This window comes from Phaseolus vulgaris, chromosome 3, assembly GCF_000499845.2.
Source record: "Phaseolus vulgaris cultivar G19833 chromosome 3, P. vulgaris v2.0, whole genome shotgun sequence".
Classification (NCBI taxonomy): Eukaryota; Viridiplantae; Streptophyta; class Magnoliopsida; order Fabales; family Fabaceae; genus Phaseolus; species Phaseolus vulgaris.
Genome location: NC_023757.2, coordinates 16,688,384 through 16,711,442, shown reverse-complemented (window position 1 = coordinate 16,711,442; position 23,059 = coordinate 16,688,384). Strand labels below are relative to the sequence as shown.

At 31.0% G+C, this 23,059-nt stretch overlaps 2 protein-coding genes across 2 annotated transcripts; one reads left to right on the top strand and one right to left on the bottom strand.

Moving 5' to 3' along the window:
- The first annotated feature begins 14,072 nt into the window (after positions 1–14,072).
- On the top strand, positions 14,073–18,401 carry LOC137806794 (oligopeptide transporter 3). Its single transcript, XM_068607078.1, has 6 exons — positions 14,073–14,755; positions 15,171–15,268; positions 16,125–16,694; positions 16,885–17,140; positions 17,249–17,431; positions 17,540–18,401. Exons 1-6 carry the CDS (start codon positions 14,255–14,257, stop codon positions 18,155–18,157), a joined length of 2,226 nt encoding a protein of 741 aa, XP_068463179.1. The 5' UTR covers positions 14,073–14,254; the 3' UTR covers positions 18,158–18,401.
- Positions 18,402–19,347: 946 nt separating this feature from the next.
- On the bottom strand, positions 19,348–22,452 carry LOC137806795 (SNF1-related protein kinase regulatory subunit beta-2-like). The gene is made up of 4 exons (XM_068607079.1): positions 22,170–22,452; positions 21,726–21,904; positions 21,478–21,640; positions 19,348–19,945 (listed from the first exon to the last, which is right to left on the bottom strand). Exons 1-4 carry the CDS (start codon positions 22,281–22,283, stop codon positions 19,625–19,627), a joined length of 777 nt encoding a protein of 258 aa, XP_068463180.1. The 5' UTR covers positions 22,284–22,452; the 3' UTR covers positions 19,348–19,624.
- Positions 22,453–23,059: the final 607 nt, after the last annotated feature.

Genomic DNA, 23,059 nt, shown 5'->3' with positions numbered 1-23,059 from the left:
GCGCACGAAGGCGTTTCAGGTCAACCGACAGGAACAATACGTATCTTTGTATCCGTGTCCGTGTCTATCAGTGTCCATGTCAGTGTTTGTGCTACACAGGTAACGAATGAATTGATCATGTTTAAGTTAATTTATTGTGGGCTTTCTTTATCTAGGAAGAAAATGCTAGTTTTCTATATGTATAGTTATTTTGTTATATAAATTGTGGAATGTAAATATATTTTGAAGGAGAAATTTATATTATATGTGGGATGTCACATGAATTCACCAAATTTCAAGAGTCATCACTTCATATCTTTCTTATTGTTGTTTGAGTGAATCTATACTTAATATGATTGAAGGGAGCACAATTTGAAACATTTGACACGTGTCATAACCACATTTTTCCAAAAAAATAAATTACTAAAACAAAAAATTATACATGTGACGCTCATAAGTTACTTCCTCAGGGTTTAGTGGAAGACAATTGGCCCAATAGCAAATGGTTATGAATAGAAAATTAGGATTTCCATTTACAGTGTAATTAACCTACAGGTCTAAGGTGCTCTGAACTAGGTTTCCGTTCTTCACTCAACAAAGCCTAATTTTGGGTGTTTTCCCTGTAAATGTGTTTGCAGAACAATTTGCAGAAGAATCACAAAATTACATAAACAAGGTAATGGTTTTTGAAATTCAAATTTGATTTCAAATGAATTGTGGCGCCTTTTTTAGACTACATATACCTCATTTTCTGAGTGATTTGGCACTACTTTTTGCAGTACATTGAATATCAATTTTCATCCTGTTCAAAACTTTTGATCTTTCCACAATAACAACACTGAAGTTTCCTCTTCTCTAACCTCACCTCTGCTTTGTATATTTTCTTTCTTTGGTAAACCTTTATTTACTTCTTTCCTTACGTAACCAACTAAAATAACCTAGTTGAGATTGTAAGGCGCCACACAAAAGGTAGGTTCAACACAATGAACATTCGCAATGAGTTTTTTTTGTTTCATTATGTTATACATATGTTTTAATCTTTTACTCATTCTTAATACTTTATTTTCTTAATGTACAATGATGAAGGTATTGTCGATTGTGGCTTTGCAATACTATTTCAGAGGGAATTGGGTCCTGAATGGACTCTGGCGGACCATAGAGGAATCTTACATGTGGTAACGTACAACGTGGATTTGCACTTTCCTATGATCATTGAAGGGTGGGTAGAACTACTAAGTTTTATGGCTTTGAAGGAGAACATCACATTATGTTTTGTTACCTTGGCGAAAATTGTTTCCATATAACCATCTTCAAGGATAAGTCAAGTGAACGTTCTATGTTAAATTTCTTTGTTGATTGTGAAGGTCGTTACCCTATCACCAATAATCCTCTGGTGCATTTTACACTGACGCTCTCTATTTACCAGTGCCACACAAGTCATCTAGTAAGATTTTGTTAACAGATTTTTGATTTAATTATACTTCGTTAAAATCTAATTTAATTTGTCACACATGCATGTATTTAATTTCTTATACAGTTGAACTTTGTGTGTAGGATTTGCCTCTTGCTTTTGCGAATTATATCGTAGAGACAAATTCAAGAATATGGTTTTGCATGGGTCTAAAGAAGAGGTGATCTGCAAAGTTCTTGTCAGAAAATTTTCTTAAAAGATATGTGAAAATTGGAAGCAGATGGAAGAAATTTGTAATGGACATTCACTTTAAAAAGAAGATCAACTTATCTTTGAGGGAAACGTGGACCATCCTGTTCACACTTTAGGTTATTGTTATGAAAACACAAACTTTTTTTTTTGAGTTGATATGAAACTGTATAGGTTGTTCGAACAATGTTAATATTTATGTGTTTTATATTGATGTTTGTTAAACAATATTTTTTTTATGGACTTATTTAATCTGCAGGAAAACCCAAAAATGTTATTCCAGGTGTTTTGTATTTTGTTAATATTACATTATCTGGCTACAAATTAATGTGTTGCATAATTATATGAGTTCAACACTACAAATTACAGTATATCAAACCTTATTACTGTTTCATATAATTCTTCCTATTTAAGTTATTTAATATTATTATTGCTTTATTTATGCATATGTTAAAAACATAAAGCCATGTTGATCGTTTCTTTTAACGAGTTGTATTGTACTGTAAGTATAGCATTCACAGAACGGTAGAATTCTTAACACTTTAATATTGTTTATTTTGTTCTTATTACCACATTATTATTGTTTATTTTGTACTTATTCTATTAACATCTGGGGATTATATATTTTTTTATGTGTGTTATTGTTCATGTTGGTATAATTTTATATGCTCAACACAAAATACTTCGGATGAAAAATACACATAATAATTTCTTTTCATATTTTAACATTTATATTTCCTTATCATACTTGAACCTAATTCAATAATTTCAAATGTGTATGCTGGAAAAAAACATGTATGTAGAAAAGACTATAACTTTAGTTGAAAGCCGAAAAAATACTTCATCATTTTATATTGTATTGGTCCTATAAATTTATTTCTATACAAATTGTTACTCAAACTTTACAATTTAATGTTGTTTTGTAATTCGTGTTTATGATTTTTAATAATCAATATTTAAAAGTTAACAATGTGTCATTTATAGTCTTCTAACAATTTTTAATTGAAATTTTAATAACTAGTGGTCATTAAGTGAATAAAATCAATAATATAATTTTAAATTCATAGATACAACGAAGTTAAAATTTCATTATCAAAAACTATAAACCATTACAGTGCTATAAACATTCATAAAATTAACAACCTGCATAAAAAAAAATCATTGATGTACTTAAAATGACAAAGTAAATACTGCATACTTTATATATAAAATTAACAACCTGCATAAAAAAATCTTTATTGATGTACTTAAAATGACAAACATAATAAATGCTATTCTTTTCTGACAAAAGAACACAATCCACGAGCATAAATAATTATTTTTTTCTTTGTGCTGTTTATCTTTCTTTTAAAAAATTAAGTTTATTGAAGTTTATGTAAAAATATGAAAGTTTATTTAAAAGTACAATTTAATATAACCTTTTTTTTTGTAAGTACAAGATTTTGAAATGGTGTTGGTTCAAGATTTCAATGATCAAAATATCAAATGAATTTAATTATTCAAAACAAAACATATGCTACACGGTTTTGTCTAACATTAATAGCATTTGAATTAATTGCTCATTTACTCACACAAAACTTCTAAACAGGTCACTATTGGAAAGCAATAAATTGAAACAGTTCACCCTTCGAAAATGCATTGAATTTTCGTTGCAACAAACAAATTAATTGTTTAAATTCCTAATATCACATTTATCACCACAAATTAATTCTCAATTAAGAATTAGCCTTTTATAGTCAGATAATAACATTTTACATTCCCATCTGAATCCTCTCCTGATCTAACTCCTTACTATCCTTTCCTCAAAATTTGTTTTGCTGATATTTAAAAATTTCTTTATATATGTGTACTATCTATATTTATGAATTGTTTATGCTAATTTTACAGTGTTTAGTTTTTTTAATTTAACCGTATATGCAAATTTTATATTCATTTTCTATTTACATTTATTTTTATTTATATATTCTTTTTATATTTAATTATATAAATTATTTGTTTATTTCTTTATAATTCATATTCTACATGCTAATTAAATTCTTAAACATCTTCGTAGTTCAATTAATTAATTTAAGTATTTATGCCTTTTTTATACAAATTATTAATTAATAATTCATATATAAATATTTTATTTTAAATCAAAAATTAAAACTTAATAAATAATTAATATTCTGTATTCATTTTTAGTGCATTACACAGGTTAAAAACTAGTTTGTTACATAAGAGCGAATAGATATACATTGTTTATACGTATTACTGTACAATGTAAAAAAATAAATAAAAGTATTCTATACACAAACCACCTGATAAATTTAAGAAAGGAGTTGTAATAATATTTTAAAAAGAATAATTACCCAAAATGTTTGTGATTTTTTATATTATTTTATATTTATGGAAAATCCTAACACGATAATAACCATAGAAGAGCACATGTAAGTATTTTAATGTGGCTATTTTATAGTATTTTAACTTGGATTAAATATATTTTTGATAGTTTTATTAAATAAACAAATTTTACTTTTGGTTTCCACAGAAAAAAATTGTTTTATTCCTTCAAAATATTAATGAATACTTTTGATCTTAGAGCATCACAACGCATGACATTTATTGATTAGTGTGTAATAAGATGTCATTATATGACTCTCAATACGCGTAATTAACTGTCAACTGTTATCAATTTTAAAATTAATATTTTTCCTTGAAATTAATTATTTTAATTTGTGGAGAGATAAACATATATACAACTATACTAAACTAGAAAAAAAAAATAGTGTAATTCAATGTAAATATAATTACAATTTTAATTTTTCTTGTTTTCCAATGCTTAGCGGTGATACTTGTAACATTCTCAATTTTTATCCATATATAATAAAATAAAAGTAAAACAAAAAATATCTAATTTACATATAAATATATAAATTACACAATTACATTATACCAAAGCGTAAAATTTCAAACCATTCAAAATTTCATCCGATAATCACATAAATATCTAATTAAGGGATTTTTTAATTAAATATACATAAAATAAAATTCTACATAATTTATAAGTAGAAACTATACGGAAAGAAATAAACAACCTTTTAAAAGCAAATATGAAAAAAAAATCAGTATTTTTCTTTACAGAGAGTCGTCTAGCTTGAGTGAGAATTTGCTCGCTTGCGAGACCCATTCTCGCTCAAGTAAAAATTCTCCTGCTTGAATAAGAATCAATCCAAGAGCACCCAAAATTTCATCCTAGGCTTCGCTTAAGCGAGATTTCTTCTCGCTTTAGTGAACACTCTTTTTCAGTCAATCAACTACTATCCAGATTGCATCATGACCCCTTACTGATCTTGGTAAATGAGTAACAAAATTCATAGCAATGCTATCCCATTTCCACTCAGGAATATCCAACTTCTACAAAAAACCACCAGGTTTTTTATGCTCTACCTTTGCTTTCTGACATGTTAAGCATGTAACAACATACTGAGTTATTTCTTTCTTCATGCCTGACCACCAAAAGAACTCCTTCAAATCTTGGTACATCTTATTTATACTGAGATGTAGACTAAGATGACTCTTATGACCCTCTTCTAGGATCATTCTCTTCAACTCTTCATTTGCATGTATGAAAATTCTGCCATTAAATCTCATGATCCCATCTTCTACCATCATAAGGTCTTTAGCTTGATTTGTACCTAGTAACTCCACAATGTGCTTCAGACTAGGATCCTCTAACTGATTTTCTTTTACCATTCCAAGAAAATCATTAGTTATAGTTAACTTACTAAAACTAATATGATTAATATGGAATTTCACTCCCAAATGTAGATCCCTGAACTGCTCAATCAACTTTTGTTCTTCAATCATCATGGCTGACATCTGTACTGACTTTCTACTCAAAGCATCTGCAACTACATTAGCCTTCCCTGGATGACACATCAATTAGAAATCATAATCCTTCAAAAACTCCATCCATCTTCTTTGTCTCATATTCAATTCTTTGTGATCAAACAAGTATTTCAGACTTTTATGGTCACTGAATACCTGAAATTGAGCTCCATACAAATAATGCCTCCAAATCTTCAAAGCAAACACCATAACTGCTAACTCTAAGTCATGAGTAGGATAATTTCTCTCATGAACTTAGAGTTGCCTTGAAGCATATGCAACTGCTCTTTTTCCGGCATCAAGACACAACTCAATCCCTGATGTGAAGCATCACAGTAAAGCTCCAAAGGTTTTTCTATATAAGGAATCACTAACACCAGAGCACTAGTTAACCTTTTCTTCAGCTTTATGATATATTTGTCAGTCCAAGCAAAAGGTTGATCTTTGCGAGTTAACTATGTCAAAGGAGCTACTATCCTGGAAAAATCTTCAATGAACCTCCAATAGTAGCCAGCTAGACCCACAAAATTGCTTATCTTCGTGATTGTCTTAGGGCGTTCCCACTGAAACACTGCCTCCACCTTGGCTGGAACCGCTAAGATCCTCTGAGTTGATATTACATGCCTTAAGAAGTTGACTTCCTTCAGCCAAAACTCACACTTAGAGAACTTAGCATATAATTGTTTCTCCCTAAGAATCTCCAACACTGTCTTCTGATGTTCTTCATGTTCTTCCTCGGCCCTTGAATAAATAAGTATGTCGTCTATAAAGACTACAACAAACTTATCCAAGAAATGACAGAAAATTCTATTCATGCAATCCATGAACAAAGCTGGAGCATTTGTTACTCCAAACGGCATCACCACATACTCATAGTATCCCTAACGAGACCTAAATGTTGTCTTCTAAACATCTTCAGCCTTTACCAAAATTTGGTGGTATCCAGATCTCAGATCAATCTTTAAGAACACTAAGGCTTCATGTAACTGATCCATCAAATCATCAATTCTGGGCAGAGGATACTTGTTCTTGATGGCCAACTTATTCAACTGCCTGTAATCTACACGCAACCGAGACCCTCCATCTTTCTTTTTAACTAGAAGCACTGAAGCGCCCCATGGAGATACACTGAGCCTGATGAACTGTTTCTCCAATAAATCTTCAACTTGCTTCTTTAGTTCAATCAACTTAGCTGGAGCCATTCTGTAAGGTCCCATTGACATTGGTCCAGCTCCAGGTACCAAATCAATAGAGAATTCCACTTCTCTCTTAGGAGGTAATCTAGGTATTTCTTCTGGAAATACATCCATGAAATCCTTCACCACATGTATACTGCTCATTTCTTTTTCATTCTTAACTTCCATTTGAGTTAAGATTAAAAAGCATCTTGATCCTTCTTTCAATTCCGACCACACATGGTGAGCAGACATCACATTTAACTCCCTGGAATGTGAAAACACTATTTTCTGTTGACCACAATCTATGAAAATATGATTGGAAGGTAGTCAATCCATTCCTAGGATAACATCCAGGTCCTGAATAGGTAGATAAATCAAATTTATTTTGAACCTGTGTCCCTCTACTATTACTGGACATTTAGAGCAAACTATAGAGGTCAATACTTTTCTTGATGTAGGTGTAGAGACCAGCAGTTCAAACAACAATTCCTTAATTGGAAGACCCAACTCAGCTACACACATACTTGACACAAAGGAGTGTGTCGCTCCAGAATCAAAATCATTTAAAATCAAACAATCAATTATTATCAAACATTTCATTTAACTTGATTCAACAAACTATTCTAATACATTTATTAACTCATTCAATTCCAAACTCATATACTTTCTACAACATCTACTATATCTAAAATTTCACATTTCAAGTTTAATCAATTTCCAATATACTCAAAACAAGAAATCCTGCAAACAAAAATTTGGAACTCGTGACCACGTCACCCCCACATCCAGATCTTCTAGCCTAGCGTTCTATTGAAAATTTTAAACTAGGTTCCCTTACCTTTACTTGAGCAGATGCTCACTCAGAACTCCAAATGTACCAAAAGCTTCAAGAGTAGCTTAACCTGCATCATAGAGTCCTGATAAAAAATCTAACTATGTCACTAGGACTCTGAGCTAACAAAGACTAATCCTAAAGCTAAAAGGGTCACTTACGTAAACTTAGATCGAGACAAACCTACAAGTTCAAAATTTAACTAAAAGAAAATAGTAAAATTGAACTTACTCTATTAAAGATTTTGATCAGGCAATCTTGTAGTTTTCGTTGCTAGGAGTCTAATGGGGGATTCTGATTGTCAAAGTGATGAGCAAGAATGTTAGAATCTTAGAGAGAAGGGAAATGAAAATAAAATGTTTAAAGAGATGGTAGTTCTTTTAAAATGAAACATGAATTAACTGAATTTTCTATTTATATGTTCTTTTCATTTTAATAATAAAATATTACATTTAAAATGTATCACTTCTCCTCTAAAGTAATTTTTTTAATCTTTACAACCCTCGTTCTAAAGTAATTTTTTTAATCCTTACAACCCTCGTTAAAAATGATGTCACTAATTGAGTTATTAACTCACTTTCTCAATTTAATTATAATTTATATACTAAGTGAAGTAAAAATTGAATCTTTGAAAAGTAAAGATGATGCAATCATCAACCATAATCTCACTGTCAAAGTGCAATAATCAATAAGTAATCACTTTAGTTAGATTTGCTTGCTTGCGCGAATCACAGGCCTTTTAACCCACGTCGCAATGACGTGTTTAATATGATGCCACGTCCCGTTTAAAGCCCAGGTGGAGCCATAAATGGCGAAACGCCGTTAGGGCTCCGTTGGTTTGATCCTACGTGTAGCACTATACTACCCTAGGTTTCCTCCGTAACGTGTCACAAGCATTCAAGCGTGTGAAACACACGCTTCATGGTCGTTCAAATTACCTTTTTCATCAATTTTAAATTAAAAACGTACTTAAAATTCAACAAAAAGAAACTTCATATGAATGTTTTCAAATCATCTTCGTGTTTTGTTAATTAATTTACTGATAATATTATTTTATATTCAGATAAAATCAATTTATATTACATATATTTTTTATTTCTTGGCTCTTATATATTTTCCCGAAATTAAAACACTAAGAGGTATTATATATATAAATTCTTCTCCATCGATCACTCTCATTGGAAATCACTGTTGCCATAATTAACATCAACTTGTTCTCTCCCGATCAATTACACACCAATCTATTCTGCCACAACCTATAATATCATTTTGAAAGTTATCCAAGAAAGTGATACAATTTTTAATTATTTAAAATAATGTTTCAATAGTTCTTATGTTAATAATATAATGAATATTTTTCATTAATTTAAATAATATGAATAAAACAAGTTTGTAGGTAACTATAACTCTTACAATCCACCACTCTTGAAATATTAATACAGCCTTTCTAAGTGTGAATGATATAATGCACACTTCATTTCTTATCTATTTAAGTGGAATGTGAATGATATAATCTACACATCATTTCTTATCTCATCGGAGTGGAAATAAAATATTGAAAAATATTTATTTTCAATATAACTCTAAATATTTTTAACATAAAAATAAATATTTATAATATACTGATAACTAAAAAAAATAGAAATTATAAATACTTTATTAATAAAATTTTACCAATTGAATTGATGAAATGCATTGATAATTAATGGTAGACATGTATTATTTGATAATTGTGATGTATGGGTATGTGTATATATAACTTAAATAAGAAATTATTTTAGAAGGAATAGCATGCGCAAATCAAATTAAAAATTATACAAATCCATACAAAATGAATTCCACTGGACTAAGACAAGTTCTATTATCCTTATGCTGGCTCAATTGAGTTAGAAGGGATGCTTCATAAATCATATTGCAAAGTTCTTAATATAAGAATAATATAATACATCGATAGGCATGTCTTTGCAAACTAGCATAAAGTCATAATATATGTAGACATCAATTAAAAAAAAAGCATATTAAATGAAATTTTGCATCAATATCTTTCACCAAAAATGTGATTTTTGAATTCTTTGTCTTGCTAATAAATGGCTAAAGGTACATTTCATCACAGATCAAAAATCGATAAATTAGAAAAGTAAAACAAAAATAGCATAGATAACATAAAATTATTATTATCAAGTGAACTTTAAGCCTAACTCAACCCCATAAAACCAACTCATGAGGTTGAGGTTTGCACCCATATATACAATGAATTGTCCTCATCTCTAGTCGATGTGGGATCTCCAACACATAAAATATTAAGTTATAAGTTATAATGCAGGAGTAAGGAGATTGATGTACACCATGGATTAATAAATATAAAGTTTGAAGCTTTAAATATTTTAGCCTATCACATGAAATTAATAATTTTATGTAATTTATACACTAAAAAAATCATTAAATAAAAATTAGTTTAAAGATAAAAAATAATTAAGAATTATATTAATTAATTTAAATATTATTTTATAAACTAAAAATTAATAATATTTAAAATAATTTTTATTATTAATAAAAATAAATAAATAAATTTTTAAATTAATATATAATATTAGTTAATTTTAAATTAATATTTAATTAAATTAGTGACTAATTTATAATTTAAAATAGTTATTAATAGATAAAATATTAGTAATTAATGTTAAATATTAATTTATAAATTACTTTATAAAATTTTATTATTAATAAAAAATATTTTAGATATTCATATTTTTTATTTTATAAAATAATATTTAACTTAATTAATATAATAATTAATTATATTTTTATCTTTGAATTAGTTGGTATTTAATAATTTTGATAGAAATTTTAATTTAGGTTTTGTAGTTTCATTTATTCAATCTATTTTTATATAATAAAAACAAAATCATCGTTATGTTCTCTTTAAAACACGGGTTTTCGTAATTATTCATGCTAGTTCATATTTTTAAGTCGTACCTAAATTTAAATAATATTCACATAATATAAATAATTTTTCGTCTTTTCGTAAATATTTGTCTATTAAAATTTAATTATTCTTTTACTTCCGTGTATGACATCATAAGTTAATAAATGGAGAAAAAGATGAAGATTATATGGCCACTTGCGGTGAAAAGAAAAACATTATAGTAGTGGAATTAATGCATCATTCAACCGAAAGTTATGATAATATTATTTACTTATATAATAATTACTTCTTTAAAAGGCTATCATTGAAACAATAATTCTTTTATCAAATTTTAATCTTATTCATATAATTTTTGTCCATAATTTTGTTCTCCTTTTTGGATGATTTTTAATTAGATTTCATAAAATTAGTCTTCAATTTATACTATGTGTATATTTAATATATAATAGTTTTAGTCTTTAAGTTATGTATATATAATATTTTTTTTACTAATTGAACACTATATTTATCGTGTTCATTTAAGATTTCATTAAGATATTAGTTAAGTATAAAAAATAACACACACAAACATATATATATATATATATATATATATATATATATATATATATATATATATATATATATAAAGATGCATACAAAGATTAATCAAAATTATAAATATTTAAAATATAAAAACTAAAACCGCAAGAAAAACAGAACCTTATATAAAAATTAAAAGAAGATCAAAATTATAGTTTAATATTTTTTTATTTAGCTTCAAATAAATCATAATGCTGTTCTTTTATATTGCATATATTCACTTTTCCAAAATTAGCATTATTCATTTCAATAAATGGTTTAAGTTTTTTAAAATGTTAAAAGTCATTCGCTTTATGGATTTGTAAATGAGATTAATTTTTATAAATAACTTTTCTTTTGCATCTTTGTTTCTATATTTATTAATGAAAACAAAAGTATCTACACTATGTGTATTACATTTTTTAATAATAATGAAAATTAAAAAATATAATTAAACATTTAATTATTAATAATTATTAAAATACGAAATATTGTTTCATTAAAACCTTAATTTCAGTCACACAATACAAAAAAATGGTAAAACGCAAAAATGTTAGAAAAAGACTCCCTTGTTAGTGGACATTATAGGCATATTAGATTTTAAAAAAAAATTCTACTACTCCAAATGTTATATCTTCCACTTTTCCTTTTTTAATTATAATTTTGTTTCCGCAGTACTAAATGCAAGAGGACATTTACTCATAAAATTGAAAAGAGTGGGACACTAAAGACCAATGACATATGCAGACACTAAATAATTGGCTATTCATAGAGATAAAAAAAAACTTTTTTTTCTTTATATATTTAAATAAATGAATTATTTATCAAAAATATTATATTAAAACTAAGAATGAAGAATTTTTGAAAATTAATATTAGAAGTCTTTTACTATAGAAAATTTTAGTTAGAAAAAAGAGGAATATAAGTGTTTTTGTCTTTGATTTATTTTTTTAAAAAAAATCCAATAAACCATGTTTCTTGAAATATTTTTTAACCGTTCGTCTCCTGAAATTAGTTTAATGGAACATGAAAATTTATCTTTCCTGAGTTAAATTATTTTATTTGAGTAGAAACAAAATTATAAATAGTTTCTTTACTAACTAATAATTTTTTTACTGTGCAAGTTCAAAGAATAAAATTAAGAAAAACAAAAAATGATCAGGGCATCGAATCTAAACAAATGAGAATTATTTTAACCATTTTATTTTTAACCTAGATATATGAATAGAATAAATACAAGTTAAATGGTATGATTTACTAAAATTGATTTATTAAATGTTAAAGTCTGATTCTCCTAATAAACAACAATTGTAGCAATCTCACAAAAAATTATAATTTTAAGTAAATTTAAATTAAGATATATAAAAAATTAAAATAAAAAAAGTTGAACAACCGTATAAAAATTTATTTATCATTATTTTTGTGTTGATATATCCTAAAATTAGTATTACATATTTTTTTTTCCAAAATTGAATTTATGATCATATCTAGAACCTTTTTGACTAAACGAAGACGTTGGAGAGTAGCGCATATATAGAGCATATCATTGGAACATGATAAACTTTATGTTTCATCACCATACACTTGTAACTGTTACAATCAAATTCAAGCAAAAAAAAAACAAACATTTTGAAAACTTTCCTCACAAATAATTTTAAATACTAAAAAGGAAGAACTAAGCAATAGTTATCACTTTAATTCCCAAATAAAGCTAAAAGTAATTTGATAAATGTGATATAAACTTTGAAAAAATAGTAGTGTGTTAAGAGAAACGTGGATTCCACTAAAGTTTAACGTAGTCTTTCATGTGTAGAACATGAGTCCAGCACGAGGTTTCCTCCGTTTTGCTGATGTGGCATTCCAACTGTCATCTGATTTGGTGCTTGGAATGCCACGTGGACCTTCTCGCCCCACCTTGTAGTTTTCCTTGGGCCGGAGATTAGAAGGTAAGCGTGTGACACTCTTCTCAGCACGTGTCTTTCACACGCAGGAGCAGGCAAGAAAGATAGAAGTTCAAATACGTTACTGCATTAATTTCATTTCTAACCATGCAATTAATAAAGTCATTGTGTTGGTGAAGAAATATATATATATATATATATATATTAAAGTGAGATAAATATATTTTTAATTTAATATTAAATTTAAGTAAAATGTATCTTTTGAAAAGTTTAAACATATTTTTGAAGTGTAATAAATATAAAATCTATTTTTTTTAAGTTGATATCAAACTAAATTAAGTGTATCTTTTGAATTAAAACATATTTATGCAGTGTCACATGCATTAAAAATACTTATTTTTTTATAATATCTTAACATTATCTCAGAAATTTTTTTAATTAATTGATAATGTAATTTTTTAATTGATAATGCAACTCACAAATGAAATTTACGTTAGTGTTTTTTTTTTTTTACAGGTTTGACTAAAATAAATAAGAATAGAAGTGATCGTTAGTCTGCGGAGGTCAAACAGTGTTCTCGGGAAATGCATAGATATATAGAAACGGTGGAAATTCAGGAGCTGATGAAGTCATAAATGAAAGAGACCAGTTTTGTAAGATACTTTATTAAATTTTTCTGACATGTCTACTAAAATTTAAAAAAAAATATGAGTTAAATTATATAATCTTATTATAAAATTCTTTTATTGAAATAAAAAGGGTAATAAAATCTTAAGGGTAAGTAAAGGCTCGAAATTTTGTAATCAAGTCTTCAAAATATTCACTTATTTGCTTTATTTAAAATCTATTTTTTTATTATTTTTTTATCTGTCATTTTTAAATTTTATATAATAAAATATACTTCGCAATGATATGTTTATATCCAACAAATCATTTACAATTAAAAAATACCTTTTTAATTATCATATTACTTTTCAAACGAGATTGTGACGTTGAAAGATGATTTTGCTGTATGATAAAAATTAATTATGATGGTTTAAGAAAACATAATTACCAATACAGAAAACAGTAGTTACCAGTGATTTAAAAGATATAGATTTCCTTAATTATAAAATATTTTGTTCTGAATGAAAAATAACATAAATGACTGTCATAGGGACACTCTGGGAATATCACATAAAATCTCACATTCCTTTATAAGGAGGAGCAGCGAGGGACATTTTGCCCATGTGTTAAGGACAAACAAAAAGAAAAACAGAGCTACTCTCACTCTCAGAGAAACAGAGCACTCTGTTTTTCCTCACAGCTTATCTATCCATCTACCATTTCCTTCCCACCCTTCACTCAATGGCGGCGGCCAAGACCACCACGAAGGATTCTGAGAAGGCGGAGAACGGAGAGTCTCCTCCGGACCGGTGTCCGGTGGAGGAGGTGGCTCTGGTGGTGCCGGAGACCGACGACCCATCACTTCCGGTGATGACTTTCCGGGCATGGTTTCTGGGATTGGCATCATGCGTGGTCCTAATCTTCCTGAACACGTTCTTCACGTTCAGGACTCAGCCACTCACCATCTCGGCCATTCTCATGCAAATCGCGGTTCTTCCCATAGGAAGGTTCATGGCCGCGACGCTTCCCACCAAAGAGTACAGCTTTCTCGGGTGGCGCTTCACCTTGAACCCTGGACCCTTCAACATGAAGGAGCATGTCATCATCACAATCTTCGCAAACTGTGGTGTGTCCTTTGGAGGGGGTGATGCTTACTCCATTGGTGCCATTACTGTCATGAAGGCTTATTATAAACAGAGTTTGAGCTTTCTCTGTGCCCTGTTCATCGTCTTAACTACTCAGGTTTGCTTACCCTCCTTCAAATTTTGCGTCTTTTCCTTCTACTCATTTCTTTTAAACAGGTGGAACTTTTAGAAAGTGTTTGGTTTGGTAATATTTATTTATTTATTTCCTAATGGAACTTTTAAAGATAATAATTATTTTTTCTTGTGTTGGAAAGAGATTTGCGGGTGATGGGGTTGATAGGAAATAAATAATTCCTTCTCTGCATGCATATTTATTAAAGATTAAAATTAAGTCTGGCTTTGAGATCTGTAAAGATTGAAGCTTTCTCGCATGCTATGTTGTCTTTTCAATATTAAAACCTGTTTCTTCTGATATGTTTTGTTTTTGTTTTCTTTGGAGCATATATTCTGATCAATCTGTTTCTTAAAATTTTCTTTTAAAACTTATTATTGTTGCGAATGTTGAGTTGCAGATGTTGGGGTATGGGTGGGCTGGGATTCTGAGGAGGTATCTGGTTGATCCCGTTGAAATGTGGTGGCCTGCAAACCTTGCTCAAGTCTCGCTCTTTAGGTTCATTCTTCCTCTTTCCTTCAATATTACGTTTTAACAAATTGGAACTGGTTGCTTATATTTCTATTCATTAAGCTCTCACCATTTCCAAAACCACGGAAAACAATTAATAGAAGAAAACCTCTACAATAATTGTACATCAGGAACAGTTAGAAAACAATTATTACTTTAAACTATCAATTAGTTAAATTAAATATCATGGTAAATAGGATAACTTTTACAAAAAAAACTATTAAACTTAATATACATGACAAGTTAAAGTTGATGACTGTTTAATTATGTGGGATATCTCTTCTTGCCTAGTGCTAAGTACTATGCTAACTGCAGAATTGGAACTTTCCAAAGAACTATTTAACCGTGTGCGTTTACACGTAATATGTGAGTAAAAAGTTCAGTCCAACCAATGAAGGCAAAATAGATGAAGATTTTTACTTATATTCTTATTCTATGAACATATGGGAGGTGGTGTGGCTGCAAAAGAATTTATACCAAGTTGAAATCAATAAAGATAAATGGAATCAAGTCCGTCGTTGACTAAATTGACTGAATTGTAATTTGATTGAATAAACGAATGGTAATTCCTAGCCCAGTGCGCACAACCAATATGTCAAAATTGTTGTAATATTCCCTTTGCAAGTGAGCATTGAAAAGGTAAAGTAGAAGATATATGAACACTACGTTGTTGTCAATGTTGCATCGGCTACTGTAGAATTGACCTATAGCCAATTATTTAGTATCTTCTCCAAAAGAGCTTACGCAACAGCAGAACCATTATTTTTATTAAAGGTTCTTCTATTTAGTCGTTTATTTTATCCTCTAATGTTACTTTGATTACATCAGTAACCTTATGCTACAGGGCTCTCCATGAAAAGGAGCAGAAATCAAAAGGTTTTACGAGGATGCAGTTTTTCCTCATTGCCATGGGTGCAAGCTTCTTGTATTATGCACTCCCTGGCTATCTGTTCACGGTCTTAACATTCTTCTCGTGGGTTTGCTGGGCATGGCCACATAACATCACTGCACAACAAGTTGGATCAGGTTATCATGGACTTGGAATTGGTGCCTTCACAATTGATTGGGCAGGGATTTCAGCTTACCATGGGAGCCCCCTTGTTTCACCATGGTCTTCCATTGTTAATGTGGGAGTTGGATTTATCATGTTCATCTACATCATTGTACCTGTGTGTTACTGGAAGTTCAACACTTTTGATGCCCGCAAGTTTCCTATATTTTCTAACCAGTTGTTCACGTCCTCTGGCCATAAATATGACACTACCAAGATCTTAACCACGGAGTATGATCTTAACATTGATGCATACAACAAATACGGCAAGTTATACCTTAGTCCTCTGTTTGCGTTATCAATTGGATCGGGTTTTGCAAGATTTACTGCTACCATCACTCACGTGGCACTGTTTTATGGAAGGTAGGTTACTTTCAAAGCTTTTACCATGACTTTATCTCTTACTTGATTGCATGAAATCACTTTGATATAAGATCACTTTGAAATCACTTCAGAGTGGTTTTTTTTTATATATGAATGAATGATGTGCTATTTGTACATGTTAGTAACAGATGTAGAATAGTTTGACACTGAAATAGTTTCCTTTTCCCAGGGATATTTGGAGACAGAGTAAATCCGCTATGAGTAATGCGAAATTGGATGTCCATGGTAGACTCATGCAGGCTTATAAGCAAGTACCTGAATGGTGGTTCCTCAGTGTATTGTTTGGGAGCATGGTACTATCCGTTGTAATGGCCTTTGTGTGGAAAACGGATGTGCAACTGCCATGGTGGGGTATGTTCCTTGCTTTTGGTTTGGCTTTTATTGTTACCCTCCCAATTGGTGTCATTCAAGCAACTACCAACCAGGTACTATCTCCAATATTCCTGGCCCCTCCACTATTATTTTGATGCTAAGTGGGAAGCAATAGAGATTTAACATTATAACACGAGTTAGTTTTCTGAATCATGTGGCAGCAACCTGGATATGACATTATAGCACAGTTCATGATTGGGTATATACTTCCAGGAAAACCAATTGCAAATTTGCTCTTCAAGATTTATGGGAGAATCAGCACCGTCCATGCTCTCTCTTTCTTGTCTGATCTCAAACTTGGCCACTACATGAAAATTCCTCCACGATGCATGTATACCGCTCAGGTCTGTGCACCTTCAAAATCTCCAAATCCAACTCTTTTCACTCACACTAGAATTTTTTCCTTATTTTCTAGTTACTTAATTCATTTTTGGCTTATAATTTCCAAACAGCTGGTGGGAACTCTTGTTGCTGGTGTAGTGAACCTTGCAGTGGCTTGGTGGATGTTGGATAGCATTAAGGACATATGCATGGATGATAAACTTCACCATGACAGTCCTTGGACATGCCCCAAATACAGAGTTACCTTTGATGCATCTGTTATATGGGGTCTGATTGGACCAAAGCGGCTCTTTGGACCCGGTGGGTTATACAGGAACCTTGTGTGGCTATTCCTGATTGGAGCAGTGTTGCCGGTTCCTATTTGGGTGTTGAGCAAAATCTACCCTGAGAAGAAATGGATACCACTGATAAACATACCAGTTATAAGCTATGGCTTTGCTGGAATGCCACCGGCAACTCCTGCCAATATTGCAAGTTGGCTGTTGACTGGAATGATCTTCAATTACTTCGTCTTCCGCTACAACAAACGTTGGTGGCAGAAGTACAACTATGTACTATCTGCAGCACTGGATGCAGGCACAGCTTTCATGGGTGTTCTAATATTCTTTGCCCTGCAAAATGCTGGCCATAATCTCAAATGGTGGGGAAGTGAAATGGACCATTGCCCATTGGCTACTTGCCCAACTGCACCTGGGATTGAGGTTGATGGGTGTCCAGTATTCACATAGAGAAGAACCACAATGGGTTTAGCCTTTTTCTTTTATGTTTGTTTGGGGTGGGGACAAAGCTAGGCTTTTAGTACAGCTATAACCTATATGGGGTGAAAGCGAAAGGAATAACCAATTGCTTAGCAAAATTCTGTACATGCTTGCCATTCTGGAGGGTTTTCTATTTTCAACTATTGTTGTTATATATGCCTCATAATAGATGATGAGGTCTTTTTGGTAATGGAACGAAGTATGACTTGAAATACTTTTTGAAGGCTTGAAAAAATTCACCAGCACTCATCTTTCCACACTTCAGAAATCATTATGGTATTGCAATTATGTGGCCTTTGATAGAGAGACATGCTTAGTAGTGGCGCGGAATCTAATTCCAAAGACAATAAGATATGCTTGTAATCTCAAATAAGATGTGGTGTTGTAACTCATTTGAAAGTATAAAATTTTAAGCGTTGACTCCTTCGAATTTGTACATGCTACAGTTATTTTGCAGGTTAAATTAAAAGTGAAAAACCTGATTTTTTTCTCTTTTTTTTTTGTGTATATCGGAAGAAAATTCTTTAGATCAGAGACAAACTTAAAAGGGCTAAATTAATTCCACTCCATTTGACCATTAATATCCAACTTTACCAGTCCTTAATAATATATCAGTGGCTTTTTAAATAGAAGAAAATGTGTTCATCCATCCCTCTTACAGAGGAGAGGATCCATATCTGGAATTCACATTTGAAGTTTTCATGGGCTTCATTCAATTTTTACATTTTCCAGTGGCAACCTATTTTCCAAAAATATGAAATTTAAAGCACAAGCAAACAAATTCCAAAACAGCTTTCCAGCAATTCTCAGATTGAAAAGTAAGCAGCGAGCATCCTGTTTTATTCGTATTTAAGCTTCCAATAAACGCTATCCCATAAAAACATGACATTATAGGCAAACATGAATGCACATGTAAAACTGCGTGGCCAACATATTAAGAACAATAATAAAAAAAACTCTATCTCCAGCAAGATAAAGAGAAAAAAGAAGCTCAGTTATATACCACCAGAGGTCAGTTCAAAGTAAACGAATCATCTGACCAAAAAGGAAGGAAATGAATCGCAAATATCCTTAAAACATTCTCACACATGGAATAATAGAGCACCAAATTCAACCATCAGGGTACGCAAAATTAGAAAATAAAAATAGGGAACGGAAAATGCATGTGATAAGAACCTCTTATAAATTATTTTTATCCTCTTAATCACTCAACCAAAATTCCTAGAGAACAGCACCACCAAATAATTAAGAGTTGAAACTAAATTGTTTGATGATTGACCATCAAGCAATTGCATTATATATAATACAATCTTGGCTTGTGGTGATCCTTATGTAGCTTTTCATTTCTCTCTTATAACTATGCCTACGCAAAACTCTCTATAAACTAATAGAAAGGGCTAAAATTGTGTTCCATATGATTTATGTATATGGTTTACCTTACAACGACTTGTACAGCACCACAGTGACATATTTGGCTAGAAACCGATGAGTTGTACCAAGGCCAACAACTGTAGGACTGCTCTTTCCTTTCTGCGTGTAAAGATGATTCAGCACTCCATGTTGAGGTCTTGACAGAGGATGTTGAATTTCTATATTTGTTCCAGGCACATTTAGCAGTGTCATTTGCAAGAGTGGAGGAACCAACGGTGGCTCCTTAGCATAATCTTCAGAACTAAGCTGTAAGTTATCATAACTTGACTCAGGTGATTGAGGAGGCTCAAAACTAGAAATGCTTCCAATATCTTCAGGAACATAATCCTACACATATAGTACATAAATTTGTTATTCTCAATTTAGAAATCAATGGCTTCTAGCAGTAAAAGAATGCAAACTTCAATTTTACTCACAGAGGATACGCTACGAGATAGATTACTGGCTAGTTTTCATGTGTTAATTCAGTCCCATGAGAGCATTTGAAAAATAAGTGGCTATGTAAAAATGAAATATCAAAACACTTGATATGGAAAACTATTCTATAACAATCATCAGAAAAATCAATTCATGCACATCAAAGGCCGCTATGCTATAATCAAAGAAGATTGCCACAGTTACCTAGTTAACAAGTGAAGCAAAAGTACCAAGAGGCTATGATGCATCTTGACCCCTCAGGTGCAGCTTTTTGTATAAGAATAATAATAAAGAAAAGACTCTGAAATACCACCTATCTAACCTAACCTAAATTTTTAGGAGCCCAAAATAGAAATAGAAAAAAAAAAATATTTCGTTGATTGAATTGAACAAAGGTTAAATATTTCTTCTTCCCATTTTAAAGCCTTTCTACACTAAGGAGTGTGCTTTCCAGTGACTCTCGCCTCAAGTCGTTAAAAGAACCCAGCAGCTTTCGCCATTAACTACTTTGGCGAACAGACGTATTCGTTATAATTAACCAATTTGACTTTTATTTAAGCAGGAGATAGCACAAAAATAAGTATTTAATTTTCTTTTACTCCCCTATCCCCTTCTTCCCAGAGCTTTTTTATGCTAATACCCTGAAGACTACGACCCAATCACTCTCTATAGCATTTCACTTGAACCAAGATTGATCAGAAGCCCATTTCAAGTGGATTCCATATCAATAAAGTGATCATTATGTGTTGATAAAAAAAAAAAAAGCAGACATGCTGAATCTAAAGCTTAAAAATATTTGGTTTAGTACTTATCAAAAAGTATTTAAACACTGATGACTCCGGTAGTCGGTGTTTTGCTAGAAAGGGGAATTCAAAGCTTTATGCCCTCTGTGCAAGATCAGACACAGAGTAACAAGAATCCAATCTATTAGTAAGGAGAAGTGTTACCGTCGAAAAGGAATAGAAAAACACCAAGTTAAGCCCTGCCGACTTCCCTTGACTACTCAATGAACGGAAAATATTCACCCGGGACAACAGTTATGACAAGAAATCCAAAAAAATGTCCCTGAAATCAGTTTTGGATCATATTCATCTGAAACAAAATTCTTGCAGGAAGTTAAGGGACGTGCAATCGAAGAGTGTGAAAAGGAAGAAAATAAAAACCTCCAGGAATAACTCAACCGTAGGGTTATATGTAGACCAAAAACGGGGCACTAGCTCCAAGGAAAAGTGAAAAGGAACAAAGGTTTCACATTATCAAAGGAGGTTAAAGTGCATTCAAGTTACTGAAAACTAACAAGGCTTGCCCTTTACAATTTAATCTCACTGGATTTTTACATTTTTGCAGCATTAGCATAATTATTTTCTCAAAACGACATATAATGACCTCAAAATTTCAATTTTGTTTGAATGCAGAATATGTCAATATATATGAAATAATACCTGTAAGTCCAAGATGTTGTAAGCATTCCCGGCATCATCATGGGCCCAAGGCGAGTCTGGAGTATACCTCCTCCGTCCATCCACAATAAATCTGTACTGATAAACCCCAGATGGCAATACCTTCATTACTGCAAAGTCTTTCCCTGATCTCTGTAGGGGCATTCTAACGAACAAGGACTATCAGAATTCAAGAAACAAGGAAAAGAAGACATTGAAGACTAGTAAAGAAGATCTTAAATTTTTTAAACCTGGTTTTCCAATTATCCCACGATCCCTCCACAGCTACTTCCTTTCCACCATAACTCCAAGTAACCATAGTTGGAATTCCCAGATCACTGAACATATCTTCATACCCTGAAGTTGTCTCCATCGAGGAATAACTGGGAACATGCATCTCCTCATGTGTTTGTAGCGGAACCACAGGAAGCTACACAAGGAAAAGGGAATTCTTGAGAATTGATGAAAACAGAGAGTCCACGGAACAACAGTATACAAAACAGGTAGGAAAAGGACCACATCCAATCCAATAAAAAGAGAACGAAATTGAGAATCGAGCTTGGTAAAGAGCAAGCACCACAACACATGTAAATTAGAAGCAGAAGAGAAGCAACAAAAAAGTTGTATAAAAAAAGAGAGAAATTGAATGAAAAGGATACGGCTAAATTCGGATATTATTGAGAGAGTGTAAGAACCTGAGGAGAGAAGACGAAGGGAGAGATGGTGGGAGGGGAGTGAGGCATGGTGTTCCCATCAGCAGAAGCTTCTTCTGCTTCTTCTTCAGAACCACGCACGTTCACATTACCCATTCTCAACTCAAACGAAGAATGACGAATGAAAGGGAAAAAGCTGCAACTTGAAGAAAAAAGAATAATAATAAGAAGAAGAAGATTCTCCGACGAGTTTGGAGGGGGGAGCAACACCCTGCAGCAGCGTCACCACCTCCTCATTTCTTTTCTTTAAGATACTTTGCTACTTAACCACCTTTATAAACAAAAAACTAACTGTCATTCTTAAAAACCAAAATTTCCAGAACATCCTTAAAATACAAACAATTTTAAAATATTAAAAAAATTTAAAGATGCTGTCAAATGGAAACTGAATTTTTAATAAAACTGTATAAATACATTGTTTTATGAATTTTTAAAACCCTTTTATACATTTTTAATAACAAGTTTTTTAATTCTTTAATTAATCTATAACACTGATTAGTGAGACCATAGAAAAAACCAAACCACTCCGATTCTATACGAGTTACTTTAAAGATAGAAGTAAATTATTAATTGCTTGATAATTTTTTACTTACTAAAGAATTATAAATAAAAAACTATATTTAAAAATAAAAACAATATGAGAAAAATGTCAAGATTCGGTATTAATATTATAATGCTTGTAGACTCAAATTTTTCAAATGTCCGTTCTCAGGCTTATCGTCAATCCTCGTAGTTTTTAAATATTTTATATAATAATTATAATCGTAAAACTTAAAAATTAAAGTATTTAATTACAACTACATTTATAGGTGCTTTTGAGTATGATAAGGTTTCATCAAACCTGTTGCTCAATTGATAGTAGACTGAGTCAG